General features: G+C 39.0%; 1 protein-coding gene across 5 annotated transcripts in view; it reads left to right on the top strand.

The window, feature by feature from the left end:
- The window catches only part of cacnb2b (calcium channel, voltage-dependent, beta 2b), a 37692-nt gene that overhangs the window by 8496 nt on the left and 13868 nt on the right, over positions 1–15328 (top strand). Inside the window, exon 1 of one of the 5 annotated variants that reach the window (XM_005742489.1) lies at positions 1887–2692. The exons of the other annotated variants lie outside the window; for them this stretch is intronic. Coding sequence (XP_005742546.1) covers positions 2675–2692 — 18 coding nt within the window. The 5' untranslated portion in view covers positions 1887–2674. Of the gene's footprint in view, positions 1–1886; positions 2693–15328 lie in introns of those variants that run through there. 5 annotated transcript variants of the gene reach the window in all.

The raw sequence follows: 15328 nt of genomic DNA, 5'->3' as shown, positions 1-15328 counted from the left end.
TTGTTTCTGTCCGATGTCTCAGATTAAGTTAGAGTAGTGAGTTCTGTCAACTACTTTTTCTATAGTGAATATTTTAATAAGTACATTTGTTTGAATATATGTTTTTACATATGTTTTTACTGGGTATATGGCAGCAGCAGAATAAACTAGTTTTTATCTCTTTTAATCTGCCAAACATTATTCTAAAGGCTTTGATAGTTCAGGGAAAAAACAAGAAAAGGTTAACGTTACCCTTGTCTGTAAGTCCAAAAAATATTGCGGTATTATAGAGAGTATAGACATGTTGCACGTAGCTTTTGTGTCTGATAAGTGAAACCAGTGTATGCTGTAGAGACTGTTATCTGTCTAATGGCCAAAATTCTGGCCAATTCTTTTGAAGAAATCTGGTTGTATAAAAAGTTCTGGGAAAAATAGCTCGTGTCACTTGATCTTTGACCGCTGTGGGTTCAGTTTCTATTTTCAGTTCTTACTTAATACAACATGATTTTCATTTTGTAAATTATGGTCCCGATTAATGTGCAGACAGAAAGTAGTGTTTATATAGAGCTACAGTACGGTACACAAGTCTTGAGCTCATTTCTTTATATTTTACTAGGAAAATGGGAAATCGGTGCAGATTGAACGGCAATGTTTGGTGTGACTAGCTTTATTCTTCATCACAGCTTGAAGTCTCTTAGGCAATTTTCTTGTCATTTCTTGAAGTAGTCTGCAGGAATCGTTCTCCATGCTTCTTGAAGGACATTCAAAACTTTTTTGGGGATGTTGGCTGCCTTTTGTTCCCACTCTGCTTTACTAGTGTACAGTCTGGACTTTGGGGAGGCAAATCCATGTCTAAAAGTGCTGCACATTGTCTTTTTCTATCTAATTTATTGCATTAACAGCGCATTTGAATCATTGTGATGCTGAAAATTGAAACTGTTGCCATTCGGATGCTTTCGAGATGTTATTGCATGGTGGCTCAAAATCCATCTGTTGTTTTCTGAATTTAAAATTCTATCTATTTTGGCAAGATCCCCCAAACTACTGGCTTAAATGCAGCACCAAACCAGGATGGAGCCTCCAAAGTGTTTTGCAGATGTCTGTCGACACTCACTGTCATATCGCTTTCCTGACTCCCTCTGTACTGATGATGATTTCAGCCAAAATTTTCACTTTGTTGGAGTGTTTCATTGGCTCTGCAGGGGAACCTCCTCTTGCTTGAGGAGATTTAAGGTGTCACAGATCAGAGTTTAGTAAAGGCCAAAGTCTGTTAGAGCTCAGGTGACTGCAGCTGTCTGACCTCTGATCAGCAGCATAGATATTGACAAGGACAAGAGCTGTGTGTGTTTATGTGTGTATAGAGCCCAGATGTACATCTGACCCAGGATTTATTATCATCTCTCCATAGAGTCACAACCTGGATCAGCTGACTACAGGTCTGCATTTTCTTTTCTATTCTCAGTTTTATGTAACACTCCCATCTTTGTCCCTCTTCTCCTTATAAGCTCTCCCTGGAGATTTTGGTACCACACGCCCATCTGCTCATGTCCCCTGTCCAGCTGTCCAGGTCGCAAGCCATGGTGACAAATGGGCCAAACACTGTTACTTACCTTTAAACAGTGGAAGAGGAAGTATACATTTTTTTTGTTTGTTTTTAGGTCCTATGCAATGCGTAAAGACAGAATGATAAAATTAAATTATAAACCTTTTCAAATCAGAGGTATTATCAGCAAAATAGTTAAGCAAGAAAAGTAAATTGGCATTGTGTTCAATGATCTTTAATAAACAGCTATTACACTATTTAAAATGACGAAATAATATGGATAATATACAAGATAGTTAAAAACTGGTTTGCAAACCTTCTGTCGATTTAGCTTCAAAAGAAGCAGCGTCTGTGTGTGGCTGATACTTGGCATCGAGTTTTAGTGGTGACATAATGACACCGAACCAATGTGATGAAAGAGTCTCTCTGCGCTCTCTGGATGATGAATTCTGTTTGTCTGTAATTCCATGCTGTAAATCGGGCGCACAATGGAATTATGGTCTGCGTGTTTTTTTAAATTTCCATCTTTCTATTTTGGAGCCATGCCATTATAACACTCCAATTCTTGTTTTTTTTTTCTTTTTTTTCTTTTTTGCACACAAACCCTAGGAACACGCGCACACACTAATCAGGGACAGCACGCACACAGGATGGATCCTGATCTTTAATAAAAGGGGGGGAAAAGAAAGTAAGACTTTCCTCACTTTCCGTTATTTAGAACTCATAGAAAGCTCGGGTGGGTTGGAGACTTTCCTGGTGTGTTTGGTGCCCGAGGTCAGAGTGAGCGGTGTGCCGCGTAACAGATGCCGCACGGAGAAATAAGCCTTTAATACCCACAGGACTCGGGAAGGGGCAACTACACTCAACTCACATCAGCGACTTAAGTGAAACCCTTCACGCAACTCTCGCAGTCTCCGGTGGTGTCCTCGGCGTCGCGGTTCTGAGAAGAAATTGCATCCTCACGCTCAAACTGGCGCGCAGGGAACACGCGTATCTGTTGCACTGAAGAGCATCCTCGGAGTTATCCACCTGAGTAGAGGGAGATCCACTCTCATGGCATCCTTGCCCATTTGTTTACTGGAGCCAGGTGAATGGTGATTTGAAGTGGTCGTTACAGCCTTGGAATAGCGCTACAGGACACCTTTAACTGCCATGCCGCCCAAAAAGAAGGTAACATTTCAGATATTTCTTTTTCGTGCATATCTGTGCGCGTGCGCGTGTGCTGAACAGGAAGGGTTGGAGAATACGCCATCTGTTGCACTGGGCGTTAATCCTTGTGTGAGGCCTTTCCACATCGTTGCACTCGCTATGTAACAGCGCGCAGGGCAGATAGAGATGCATATCCGCATGCTTGTATCATGTCATATGTCCAGCTGAAAAACAGACTTCAGATAGGGTTGCATAACCAATAGTCTGTGAAAATCGAATGGATTAAATCTCTTCTCTAGCTTTTTCCTCTCATTTATGACTCTTGTACTCGCGGTGAACTTTGTGGCATGTGGTATTAAACCCCAAACTATGTGCTGCACCTGTTTGGCTTTCTTTTCACTTCACGTGTTGTAGCTGTAGAGCACGCCATCAGCAGCATGGTTTTGTGTTTCTTGCACATGCTGTGCAGTTCATGCATTGTTTTGTTTTAGTTATGAAACCAAGCTCCAGTTTGCAGTATTCAGGTAAACTTCACAGATTGAGGCACCCACTTCTCAGTCTTTTAAACAGCTTGAGGGTGATGTAACATTAATTAACGATGTTAGGGGGTATTCGTTTAATATACGTTTAATCATTAGTCATATTGGTCTCTGTTTATTTATTTTCTAATATCTCATATTACAAAATACAGTGCCAGTATTGTCTGTCACATTTCCAGAAGCAACTATAAGAATTTCTTCTATATTTTGGTCTTTAGGTTCATTGTTTTTGTGACATACAGCTTTCCCTTTTTGTTTTAAACTGTGCTACTACCTAACAAAACACAAAGTTAGAGAAACAGAGTGGGCAGGGAGTGTGAGAGACAGTAGTTGCCGGAAAACAAAAATGGCTATAGGAAAGTGAATACCATTTGCATGGTGGCTAGAAACATTACTTCAAATACTAATGTTCCTCTGTAGCTGCAGAATATGTAAAATGAAGTATAGTTTAACACGCTAGCTGTAGTGGCCAAAATAATTGGAAATATACCTTCAAAGGTTCATGGATACCTTTAGAACAGGAGGAAGTGTTTGGACATACGCTTCTTGGTTTAACAAAGCTGATATTTTTCTCCTTTTTTGGAGATGTAATACTAACACATCGCAGGAAGACTTTGGCTGGCCTACTCTCTTGGATTGCAGTGCTAGTTAGTGCTGACCCACTGCTTGTTACTTAGAATAGGAAAAGCCTCTTAGTAGTTGTTACTGGGGCATTACATGCTGATACCTGCTCTCCTTCCAGGCAGGAAGGGGAGTAATAAGATGTGGAGCTGTGTGGAAAGTTCCAGAAGTATCAGTAAACCTGTTTCCTGTGAAATTGGGGCTGTTTCCAAATTTAAAATGTTATTGTTTGCATCAAACTTTTTGCAGTTTAAAAATAAAACAAAACCGACTCTATATTTATTTTATTTTGTGTTTAGCTTGATGTCAGGTTTTTGTGCTCATAGAGTGACGTTCCAGTGATAGTGGTTGCTCAGTACTTGTGCAATAACTAAGTGAGAAATGATCAGAACACCAGTGGCTGGCAAAATGATATTTTATAATCCCCACACATGCGCACACCTCTCGGCACGCCAGTTCTAATCACGTTGCATCACAGCGTTGTGCAGAGCAGAAGAGCAGAGAGATTTCTGTGAACTATAGATGAAATGTATCTATTACGGGGGCCCGGCAAGCCAGGATTTAAGTGATATAGATACGACAAATGCTTCTATTTTATGTATATCTGATGACTGTCAGGGAGCACTTGAGCACATCCAGTCGAAGCTGCAGTGTTGGCTGTCTGTGAGGAGTTTGCATTTGTCTCTCTGCCTCTAAATCCTGGATTGACGCATGCTATCTTAATCTCCTTACTCAGAGACAATCATGACCCAAAGAGAGAGAGAGACAGAGATAGAAAAGGATCCAAATACACATTGCGTCTTATGCTTATAAACCGCCCCCCCCCCCCCCCCACACACACACACACTCAATATGAGCAAATATCTTTTTTGTCTTTTTGTACTTCTTGATGAATGAGTAATCATTAACTGCAAAGTGATGAGACTGAGTGATGAGATGTTACTCTTTAAAGACTGACCAATATTGGATTTATGAGGATGATACAGACACAGATTTTTGGAGAAAAGAAATTTTGTGAAGTGGTAGAGGAGCTTCACAAACCGGTTAGCAGCTTAATATTAGGACACAACTGTGGTCCAGCTGTGATGCATGCTCTGCTACATGTGCTGCACACAGTGCTGATAGAGTTAAGAGTATTGCAAGCAGTGGAATCAGAACTGTTGTAATGCCACCTTTTCTAAATCACTCCAAGAGTATTTTTTCCACAGTATGTTTTAATGTTTCCCACAGATTCAAGCAGCTACAATGTGTTTCTTGCAGGATGACTTCTAATTTCATGCCCAGGCATAGCAGAGCAGCGACCTGTTCTTCTTCATACATTTAAAAAAAAATTAATCAAATAATGTTTGTTAATTTCTTTAGTTGCAATTACAAACTGTAATTAGACACTGCAGGGTGATGAAATCAGAAAAAAAAGAATACATGAATGAAATGAAATCCTGCCATTAAATGTATTTTTGAACATTGCTAATAAAGCAGGGAGTTTAGGGGTAATCCCAAAATCTTCCATACGAAACTGCAAGCCCATTTTAAACTGTTCAGTGATATTTCTTCTTTGTTGGCCTTTTTCTTTCTCTCAGCATGACATGTTGATGGCACTGACTACTACTATAAGTTCCCTATGTTTATTTGTTGTCCAGTGATTCAAGACTCTTTCAGCACTTTATACTAGAGCCTGAACAATTTTTTAGTGGGCTCATACTATTGGTCATATCGATCTATTTGTGTCATCATTAGTAATGACTGATAAATGAACTTGAAACACCCTTCAACAACGAGTGTTGGCATTACATAGATTGTCCACCAGAGGGCGCTCTGCAACTTTGTTGTTCATGAAATGTGTTTGACTCTTCACAGCTACCAGCTGATCTTAGCAGAACCAAAGAATAACTACGCAAAAAATTAGAAGCATGACATATCCCATACTTACTGTACTGTTTGTTATTTCAGATTTTTTTATTATTATATTCTTTACTTTTGTGTGAATCCGCCCGCTCAATCTGCCTGTCACCTTGCTGCTGCAACACTTGAATTTCCTTCAGTGAGGGAAAACAAAGAATATGTCTATTCTATTCTATATTGGGTTTTCTCCACACATCAGATATCTTAAAAAATCCAATGTCAGTTGGAATCGAATTTATAAATTTTTTGCGTGTGAATCCTTTTTTTTTTTTTTTACCGTCTTTTAACAGATTCTCCAGGAAATTAAAAAAACATGCTCCTATTCTTCTGGTTTCTAGAAATTATGTCCTAACAGAATTTCTAGAAGTATGGTTAAGTTGTGGGCTTGCATTAAAAAAGCTGTTGCCACCATGTGTTGCCAGAAACTTGAGTGTGCCTTTAAAAGTTTCAGAAATTTAGATGACAGTGGTGTAGAGCTTTATCTAACAGATGTCCATCCATTTCCCTCCATTTATCCAATTCAGAGTCACAGGGGCTGGAGGCTATCCCAGCTCTCATAGGCAACAGGCGGGGCGCAGGTCGCCAGTCCGTCAGAGGGCTCAAATAAAGAGACAAACAACAATTCACTCTCACATCCACGTCTGCAGCCAGTTTAAAATTTCCTTTGAACAGTGGGAGACAGGCAGAGGATGCCCACCCCACCACTGCACTACCCTCTCATTCTAACAAATATGCTGTATCCTCTTGTGTGCTAAGGATGGGGACTGGTCTGCTACAGTATGTAAAACTCATTTCTCTTGTAACATGAAAATTAAGCCTACTCTCTCAAAACCCACTTACAACTAATATAGCATTAGTATTCAAATTATGGATGATCCATTGGCCACGTGGTCAGGACATTTCAGCTCCTGACAAGCTGGAATGTTGCTGGTTGTTATTCCTCTTTGCTCAGTATGGGCCCTTAAATATGTGATCATGTATCAGCCATCAGATTTTGTCTACATCTGTCTGAATTGGAGGAGCCATTAAGTTACTAATAATCTAATTTCTACAGTTTCTACATTTTTCACTGCAGCAACAGCAACCTTTTTTTACCCTTTATTTTTACTGGCAATATCAGCAGCCATAATAATGATAAAGCCCACATTAACAAACTATATATGAATTAAAATACATTTACCGTGGTACTGATTTACTGCCTCTTTTGATCTATAATTTGAGATCTAAAGAGATGTGATGCAGCCTTAAACTCCACAGACGGAGATTCGTGCCAAAGTAAAGATAGCTGTGCCAGCCCGGCCGTATCTGCTCTATGGTAGCATCAGGGAGAGGGCATGGAGCCAGTCTCCTTCAGACAGATGATGCAAAGCAGCTGATTAGACAGGGCTTGGAGAAAACAGGATCAGAACACTCACTGCATGCAAATGAACTGGCTGTTAATGACCAAGAGATACAGTAGCAAAGAAATCATCACAATATACAGAATAGGATGTCAAAGTAAAAAATGAACAGCAGAAGAAGATGGGTGTAAGAGAGCTGAGTTCCATTATTCCTCACCTACAGAAAAAAATATGAGGAAATATTTATTGGCAAAAATTGACAAATGTTTCACCACACCTGGGCTTGTTGCCAGCGCCTCATTGGTGGGCCGACAGGAAATTAGTCACAATTAGATCACTGACCTGCTCTGCAGATAACAATAAACTGTAATGAAGGGGAAGAGGCCTGTGTTTGGGTCCTTTTTGATGCATGGCTCTCTATTCAGCAGCAAGCTTTTAATAACCATCCCAGCATGTATGCACAGATCAAAAGTGTGATATGAGTAAAGATATTACATCTTTGATCTTGTTCATGAAAAAAAATTATCATTGACTCATACAAGATAAAAACGTCAAACTCACCAACAGACTCTACACTCATGCTTTCTGAGCCAAAACCAGCACATCTACTTTAAACAGCTGCAGTAGAAAGATATTTCCAAGTGCTGCAACAGTAAGGCCGCTATTGTCATGGAAAAATATGGTCCTTGAGATACCTTCTGCAGCAACAGTGTCTACATAGGCAGTTTAGAGCATGTCAGTCAGGTATTTATATGCCTCTCTGACAGATTTTGTCAAACTAACCACACTGCACCCGTAGAGCCATGGCACTTTTATAGCTGAGGCCAAAATGAAGGCCAAATGTGAAGATGAGTGCAGGTCCCTCCACTGAGTAATGAGTAAAGGGTACTAGAAGTGGGATGGCAATATGTTTATCTGTGTGTGTCAGCAGTTGGGTGTGTGCAACATCGTTTGCGGTGGCAACTTTCACTCTACTTTCGCTATGTTTTAATGTATTTTGGCAGGTGCTTTAGGCAGGTGACAAATCAAAATCAAAAACAGAACCATTGCCCTCTTTGGGGTATCTGATGGTGCTGTCTGTAGAAGCAATACCTTCTTCTAATCCATTTGTCTCTGTAGATGTAAGGATTGCTGCCAATACCTTGAGATGACTGTTATTGTGAATTCGTACCATATAAATCCTGAAATCCTGAACTGAAGTAAGATCAGCCTCATCCTGTCTGATCTGCAATACACGGCGTTCCAAATTATTATGCAAATGATATTTTTCTCTGTTTTTCCTAAATAGTCGATTCAAATGACAGTCGGCATAATTTTCGAGTCATCGACCAATAGGGTATAATTCAAATGTTACTAAACAAAACTCCCAATGAAAACAGTATGTTTTTCAAAAATAAAAAACTTAAAATGCACTGTTCCAAATTATTACGCACACAGAGTTTCAAAAGATTTTATAGGTTGTAGAGAATTGAAAATGATCCTTTGTTGAATTTGCAGCATTAGTAGATCAATTTCACTGACACCAAAAGCTATTTCAATCAAAAACATCTTAACAGGTCAAGTTACATATTAACATAGGACCCCTTATTTGATAGCAGTTTTACAATTCTTGCATCCATGGAACTTGTAAGTTTTTGGAAAGTTTCTACTTGAATGTCTTTGCAGGATGTCAGAATAGCCTCCCAGAGCTGCTGTTTGGATGTGAACTGCCTCCCATCCTCAATTTCTTTTGCTTGAGGATGCTCCAAAGGTTCTCAACAGGATTGAAGAAAGTGATCAGTGAGAAACTCCACATACTTTGCAGAGGTCATTTTCACACCTTCAGGGACCCTAAAGGGGCCGACCAGCTCTCTCCCTCTGATTCCAACCCAAAACATGACTCCACCACCTCCTTGCTGACGACGCAGCCTTGTTGTAACATGGTGGCCGTCCACCAACCATCCACCACTGCATCCATCTGGACCATCCAGGGTTGCACTGCACTCATCAGTGACCAAGACTGTTTGGAACTTAGTCTTCATGTAGTTCTGGGCCCACTGCAGCCATTTCTGCTTGTGAGCATTGGTTAGGGGTGGCCGAATAGAAGGTTTATGCACAACTGCAAGTCTCTGGAGGATCCTACACTTTGATGTTCGCAGGTCTCCAGAGGCACCAGCAGCTTCAAATATGTGTTTGCTGCTTAATCTGATGTATTTGTCTGGCAGAAACCTTCCTCATTGTGCCTTTATGGGCCACAAATCTCTTACATTATGGTGATCACGCCTAAATTTTGGTGAAATATCTAAGGTTTTCATTAGGTGTCCAAGGTATTCAACTATTTCACGCTTTTCAGCAGCAGAAAGATCATTTTTCCTTCCTATTTTGCTTGAAAATGGTGGTCTGCTTAACAATGTGTAACATCCTTCTTTAGTAGTTTTTCCTTTAATTGGGCTCACCTGGCAAACAAATGATCATAGGTGTCCGAGATTGATTTCAGTGATAAAAAGACTCCTGAGACACAATTCCATCCATGAGTTTAATTGAAAAACAACTTATTTAATCTTTATGACACTTAAACACAATTTGCATAATAATTTGGAACGTGGAGTAGTCTCTTCCTGGATGATGTCATCCATAGCACACTGAGTGGTTTGTATAAAGTGACTTTAAGCCTCTCTCTTATTTACAAGGCGTCACCTATAGCAGGAAGCTCCCACATCTATGATTGGGCAGATTTTTACTTTCCTAAAGCAACTCGCAAGGGATTCAATCTCTTCCTGTGGATCTTCCCTCGTGTGAAAATGTGTAAGCCACTGCACTGCGGAGCTGTGGAACAGTTTATTGAGTAGGAATACAATAAATTGTATTAATGCCATCACAGTCATCAAATCTCAACCTAGTTAAAAACCCGTGCAAGAGTTTGGACTGACATGTCTGCACCACAAACATTAAAAAGGAAATAGCTTTAGGAAGAATTGTGTTTCTCCCTCCAGCAGAATTCCAGAGACTTGAAGAGCCAATGCCAAATCGCACTGAAGCTCTTGTGGCTGCATATAGGAGCAACAGCTTACTTCTTAATGTAAGCCCACACTATAGTGTAGCATGAAATAAAAACTGTCTGTGGTTCCTATGAATAGTTACACTTTGCTCAGTATCTCGTGAAACCTGAAAGATGGGCAAAGCCATCCTTTAACTAAAAGCAATGGCTCAGAGGCGGGTTAAAAGGTCCAACACATTGCTTTTTGTTTAGTTTTTAGTTTTTGTTTTTATTTGTGACTCATCTATATTTTGTTTTCTGTATGATTTTACCGACACAGCAGCATCACAATTTTTCAAAAAACATGCTTGAAGCTTTACAAGTACCCAAAATGTGGTCTGAAGACTCATTGCTATCACCACTGATTTTTGCCCAGCTCAAGATGGTCTTTTGTGGTTCTGACTTAAATTCAAATTTGGATTCATGTCAACAGTAGAATTGTATCATTACTTTCTTAAAAGCTGGATTAAAGTAATATATCAAAGCCTGCTGTCTAAGTGAGCTGTGAGTGAAAAGAATTACTGTGGCGCTGCCTGAGAATGTAAAAGTCCTGATGGTTTTTGCTGTATGCAGTTTCAGGGAACTGGGAGTTGTGGGCATGCTGAATCTCTTCTCAGTATTGTCCTTGGGGGCTTTTATGCAGAGTTTGCACTGATGCCTTTCTCCTGTGATTATTCAGCTGTGGACAGAGCAACAACCAATTCACCATCACACATGAGATACACAGGGTGGTTTTAAAACTCTGTTATCATTACCATACTGTCATTTTTTCAGCCCTGCTGTAATAATTTTCATTTGCATTGTGTGGTATGTCAGTGAATGATGCTGGAGTCACAGTCCTATAATAAACTGCCAAGTGTTTGAGCTCTCTTCTCAAACTTAAGGCTCTTATTATAGTAGTTAACTGCCACAGGGATGAAGGCACCACAGATTTGTTCACCTTGGTCTTGTTCATTGAAGTGGAAACTCCTAGCCTTAGATGTCTTTTTTGTGACGAGTGAGATCACAGCAGTACCCGAGGAGTATCCAAGAATGCATGGGAGGGTACAGGAGGTAGTAGCAAATCTCCATACTCACACAACCAGAGATCAACCAAATTAAGTTTCCCCATATGAATATGAATGCTTTGAACAAATCACTATAGGATTAACTGTATCCTTACCTTCCTAAATAACTATGTTTTACTTCTCTGGGTTTTGTCCTGTAAATTGCTTGTCTTCTGAAGTGGTATTAGAGCTGACAATGGGTACTCTATCACATAAATCCATTTAAGATGTGTCCTTTTCTGCTGTTTAGGGGGCTAGAATTTTACTAGTGTTAGTGCACTCATGTTTGTCCAATTAACATATTAATGTCTAGCCCAAACACTATATATTTATGCTAAAAGAAGCCAAAAGATACCCTAAAAACTGAGCTCTAAATGGTAGAATTCAAATCTTTTGCTGCTCTTTAAATACTTCTTTCATCCTTTCAGCAGTTAAAATAACTATTAAAAAGTTATCTTCATCCAAAAAGCATCTTTAGTTCAACTAACTTCTGCTTCCTGTCTTTCATGCTGATGTTTTACACTGATGTTGGATTAGCATCTGAACTTCGTGAAAAGATAAAAAGATTGATTTTTATGACATATTTAAAATACTATTTATAGATGAGTGTACAGGTGTAATAGTTTTCTGCTGTGTCATCTGAGGGTGGAAGTACAGTAATGAAGTGCTATCAGCACTTCAAAGCCGACATAAATATAATGAAAGTTTTATGACGGTTTAACTAGCTCTTTGATGGATCTCCCATTGAGTTTTATGTAATGCTCACTTAATGTCTTTAGTCTGTCTATAAGGATGTGATGAATTTGAAGGAGAGTTAAGGTGTCAGGTATGGGTTGTTGTGACTCGTATGTATATTTTTCTGAGGATTGTGGTATACAGAATGTAACAGCAGACGTATTTTCGTCAGTGGAAGTAATTTATGCTCACGTTGCATATGGTTGCCATGGAAATGTCTTTCTGTATTTTGAGTAATATGAAGCGGGAATTACTGTATGAGTATCTTCGGCCAATACACTCTACACGGTACAGTGAATAATATATTCAAGAGGAGACACTGAAAGAAACTTAAGATAATAGATGGATTTTCCTTTCTAGTTTTTAACCCTGTGAGGAGGTATTTTGTGATTCAGCATTCATAGTAATATTTCCTTTTTCATTTTTATTCTTGAATAATGGTGGGTGGTATGGCCAAAGATCATAGAGCGGTCATTTAAAGTAAACTCTCCCCATTAGAGTCTTCCCACAATTAATGTGCAGAGACCTACATGACTGGTTGTGCACATAGCTGTCTGGATTTTCCCTCTGATTATATTCTGAACTTACACATCATGATGCATGAGCCTTTTCATCTTTGTGTCACCACCTATCATGCTGCACCTTGAAGGAAATTTGGATTGCACATCACTGTATTTTAATTGTTTAATGTAGTAATCTTTTTTTTATTTCCTTTGACAAATCAAATCAAATCGAAAGATCATCTGTTATCTTAAATTGTCAGTTTTCCCACCGTATATCTTGTATTTGAACTCATCTCCTCAACTCAAGAGGAAAAGGTTCTTGTACTGTTTGATACAGTTTCCTACAGCAAAGAGTCAAGCGTGCCTCCCAGTGTACAGCTAGTATGTGTAGACATGAAGACTCTATACATTCTCCCAACCTACTTGGGATTTCATCCTTGATAGTTAATGTTTCATTACTCTTTGTGAAAGACTGAAAATATCTTCTTCTTTTACAGTTATATCCTCTGGTGGGCCAAAGGTCTGTGTGGTTTGCAATTTGGCAAACTTGTCAGTTCATCATTCCATGTTTGGCACTGATCACCACCTGCACTCATGTATATATCTATCTACTTAGCACTTTTAATTCTTATTCTTATTTTTATTTATTTATTTATTTATTTATTTTTTCATGTCTATTTAAGCGTAATTTATGACAGTATGTTTGCACTGAAGCACCGCAGCAATTTCCTAATGTTGTAAACCTGCTCAACATTTGGCAATAAAACCCTTTCTGATTCTGATTCAAGACTGGACTTTCAGGAGAGTGTCAAAGCCATTTTAGCCATTACCTACTCTCTTTTTCACCACTTGTGTTTCTGTTTTACCGACATGGAGCAGATAAAAGACAGGTGTAGCAAAGAAAAAGTTTGTCCAGCTCTTATTAACTTATGTTACTGTAAGTGCAATAAAAGCTTTCCAAATAGTGCTAAGTGCAAGATAACTAAATGAAAGAGAAAGGAAAAGAAGGAGGGAAATGTCATAAAGAAGTCTCCAACATTCAAAAAGGAAATGATCATTTGAGCTCCACCACATGCATCCAAGTACTTCACTACATGGTTGGATGACCAGGCAATGACCTGGTCCCTCCTCACCTGACTTACAGTGAGAGAGGGCGATGCACCTCTTTGAATAGCATTTGGGAGACTGTAGTTACTGCTTTAGCTGTCAACCAGTCATCAACCAATCAAGAAACTTAAACACTCAGTTGATGTAAGGTAATGAAAAAAGGGAGGTTACGTTCATTACCAGATCTTTTTGAAAGGCAGTTTTTTGATATTTTATTTAACTAATTAAATTGAAAAATACTTTTTTTTTAAATTATGCACTTTATAAAGCTGTATCTGTATAAACAGATGTGCTTTCCTCCATTGTTTTGCAGCTGACAGCTGTGTAACTAGCCCTCATATATCTCCTATTCGGTCAATGTCAGTCAGTGGAGTTCTCAGTTCACACTTTCTGCACTCAAAGTTGAAAAGTTGATTCTGTACATCTGGACACAGTGTTTTAGTGAGAGGAACGCCACTTGGATGATTGAGTCATTTGAGGAAGACATTATCCACTTGGATGAGTGACGAAATGTTTGACGAATGTTTGACGAAACTTTTCCCCCCTTAAAATTAGATGAACATAAGAAACTTTCTGGGATTTCCTTGCCTAGATGACTGAGCATGCATCAAGATATTAGTTTAGTTTACCAAACTTGGTACAAAGCCACACTTTCCTTTTTTCTTTGGTTTCTTTGGTTATTAATGTTCTAATAATTTTGCACATTTTGTCACGCAAGGCTTAAAATACCTGCTAAATATCTGATGTTGATGCAAGCTGCATGTATAACAGGATCCTTTTAAAAACTGGTTCAGAGTTTAGTTCGACCTCTGGGGAATCACAATCCTCCAGGGCAGCCAGCTGGCTCCTGGTGACTCGATGGTTCTGATTATTTAGGTTTGGGGATGGAGTCCATCTCCCCAATCAGATGCTCCTTTCCTAATGCACTCTCCTGGCGTGTGCTGAAAGAGCTGTGTAAACACTTTTCAGCAGAATAGGAGTCACCTTCAGGTAGCACATGAGAGAGCGTGCCTTTATTCCTTTTTTTCACGTCATCCTTGCCCTATACCTTCCTTTGCCCACCTTCTAAGCCACGTAATCACAGTAATGGTCTAAAAAGATTCTCCAACAGGGAGAGAGAGAAGGACAAAAGAGAAGAAAGAAGGGGGATTTAATGAAATGATGAGGGGATCAGTTAAGGGTAAAGACTTTGAAAGAGTGGAATGAAAAATCAACTTGGAGTACCTATATAAGAGAAAAGTTTAGTGATAGAGAGAAAATACTGTGCAGGGAAGTCTGGGTATTATTGGTCAACAAAGATGCAGTTTCTTTTAACTCAGCTGATTCAATTTAATATCAAAAGAGAAAGGACTGTAACAACTAATGAACTAATGATTATCTATTAATGTGAAGATTTATTTTCTGAATTGATCACATCTTTAAAATCACAATAACACAATGAAACAAAAGCCTTTTTTTAAACATTTAGTTAAATGTAATTTATCTCAAAGAAAAAGATCAGATCTTCACATTTCAGAGGCCGGGGCCAGATTATGCACAGGTTGGGAAATCTGAGAGAATAATCCAATAATTATGAGACACAATGAGAAAATGTTTCAGTTCAAGCAGGTACAGTTATCTACATGGCTTCAATGCAGCAACACAGTGAATAAAGTAAACCAGGCACAGTCTTCATCTACAATAGAGTCTAGAATCACACACTGTAACTGTTATGCCAGACCACAGACATGTCCATTAAGATCTTCCCCACATATGTAAAACTCTTAAATAAATATGTGAGTCAAAACTGTAAAGTAAAAGGTTACTTAACTTGCGGTATTAATTACAATCTCTTTCAAAATTATATAT

The sequence above is a fragment of the Pundamilia nyererei genome, unplaced genomic scaffold (genome assembly GCF_000239375.1).
Source record: "Pundamilia nyererei isolate P.nyererei 1_Seehausen unplaced genomic scaffold, PunNye1.0 scaffold00121, whole genome shotgun sequence".
Classification (NCBI taxonomy): Eukaryota; Metazoa; Chordata; class Actinopteri; order Cichliformes; family Cichlidae; genus Pundamilia; species Pundamilia nyererei.
Note: the sequence above shows the minus strand (reverse complement) of the source record. Positions and strands in the feature narration are given on the sequence as shown.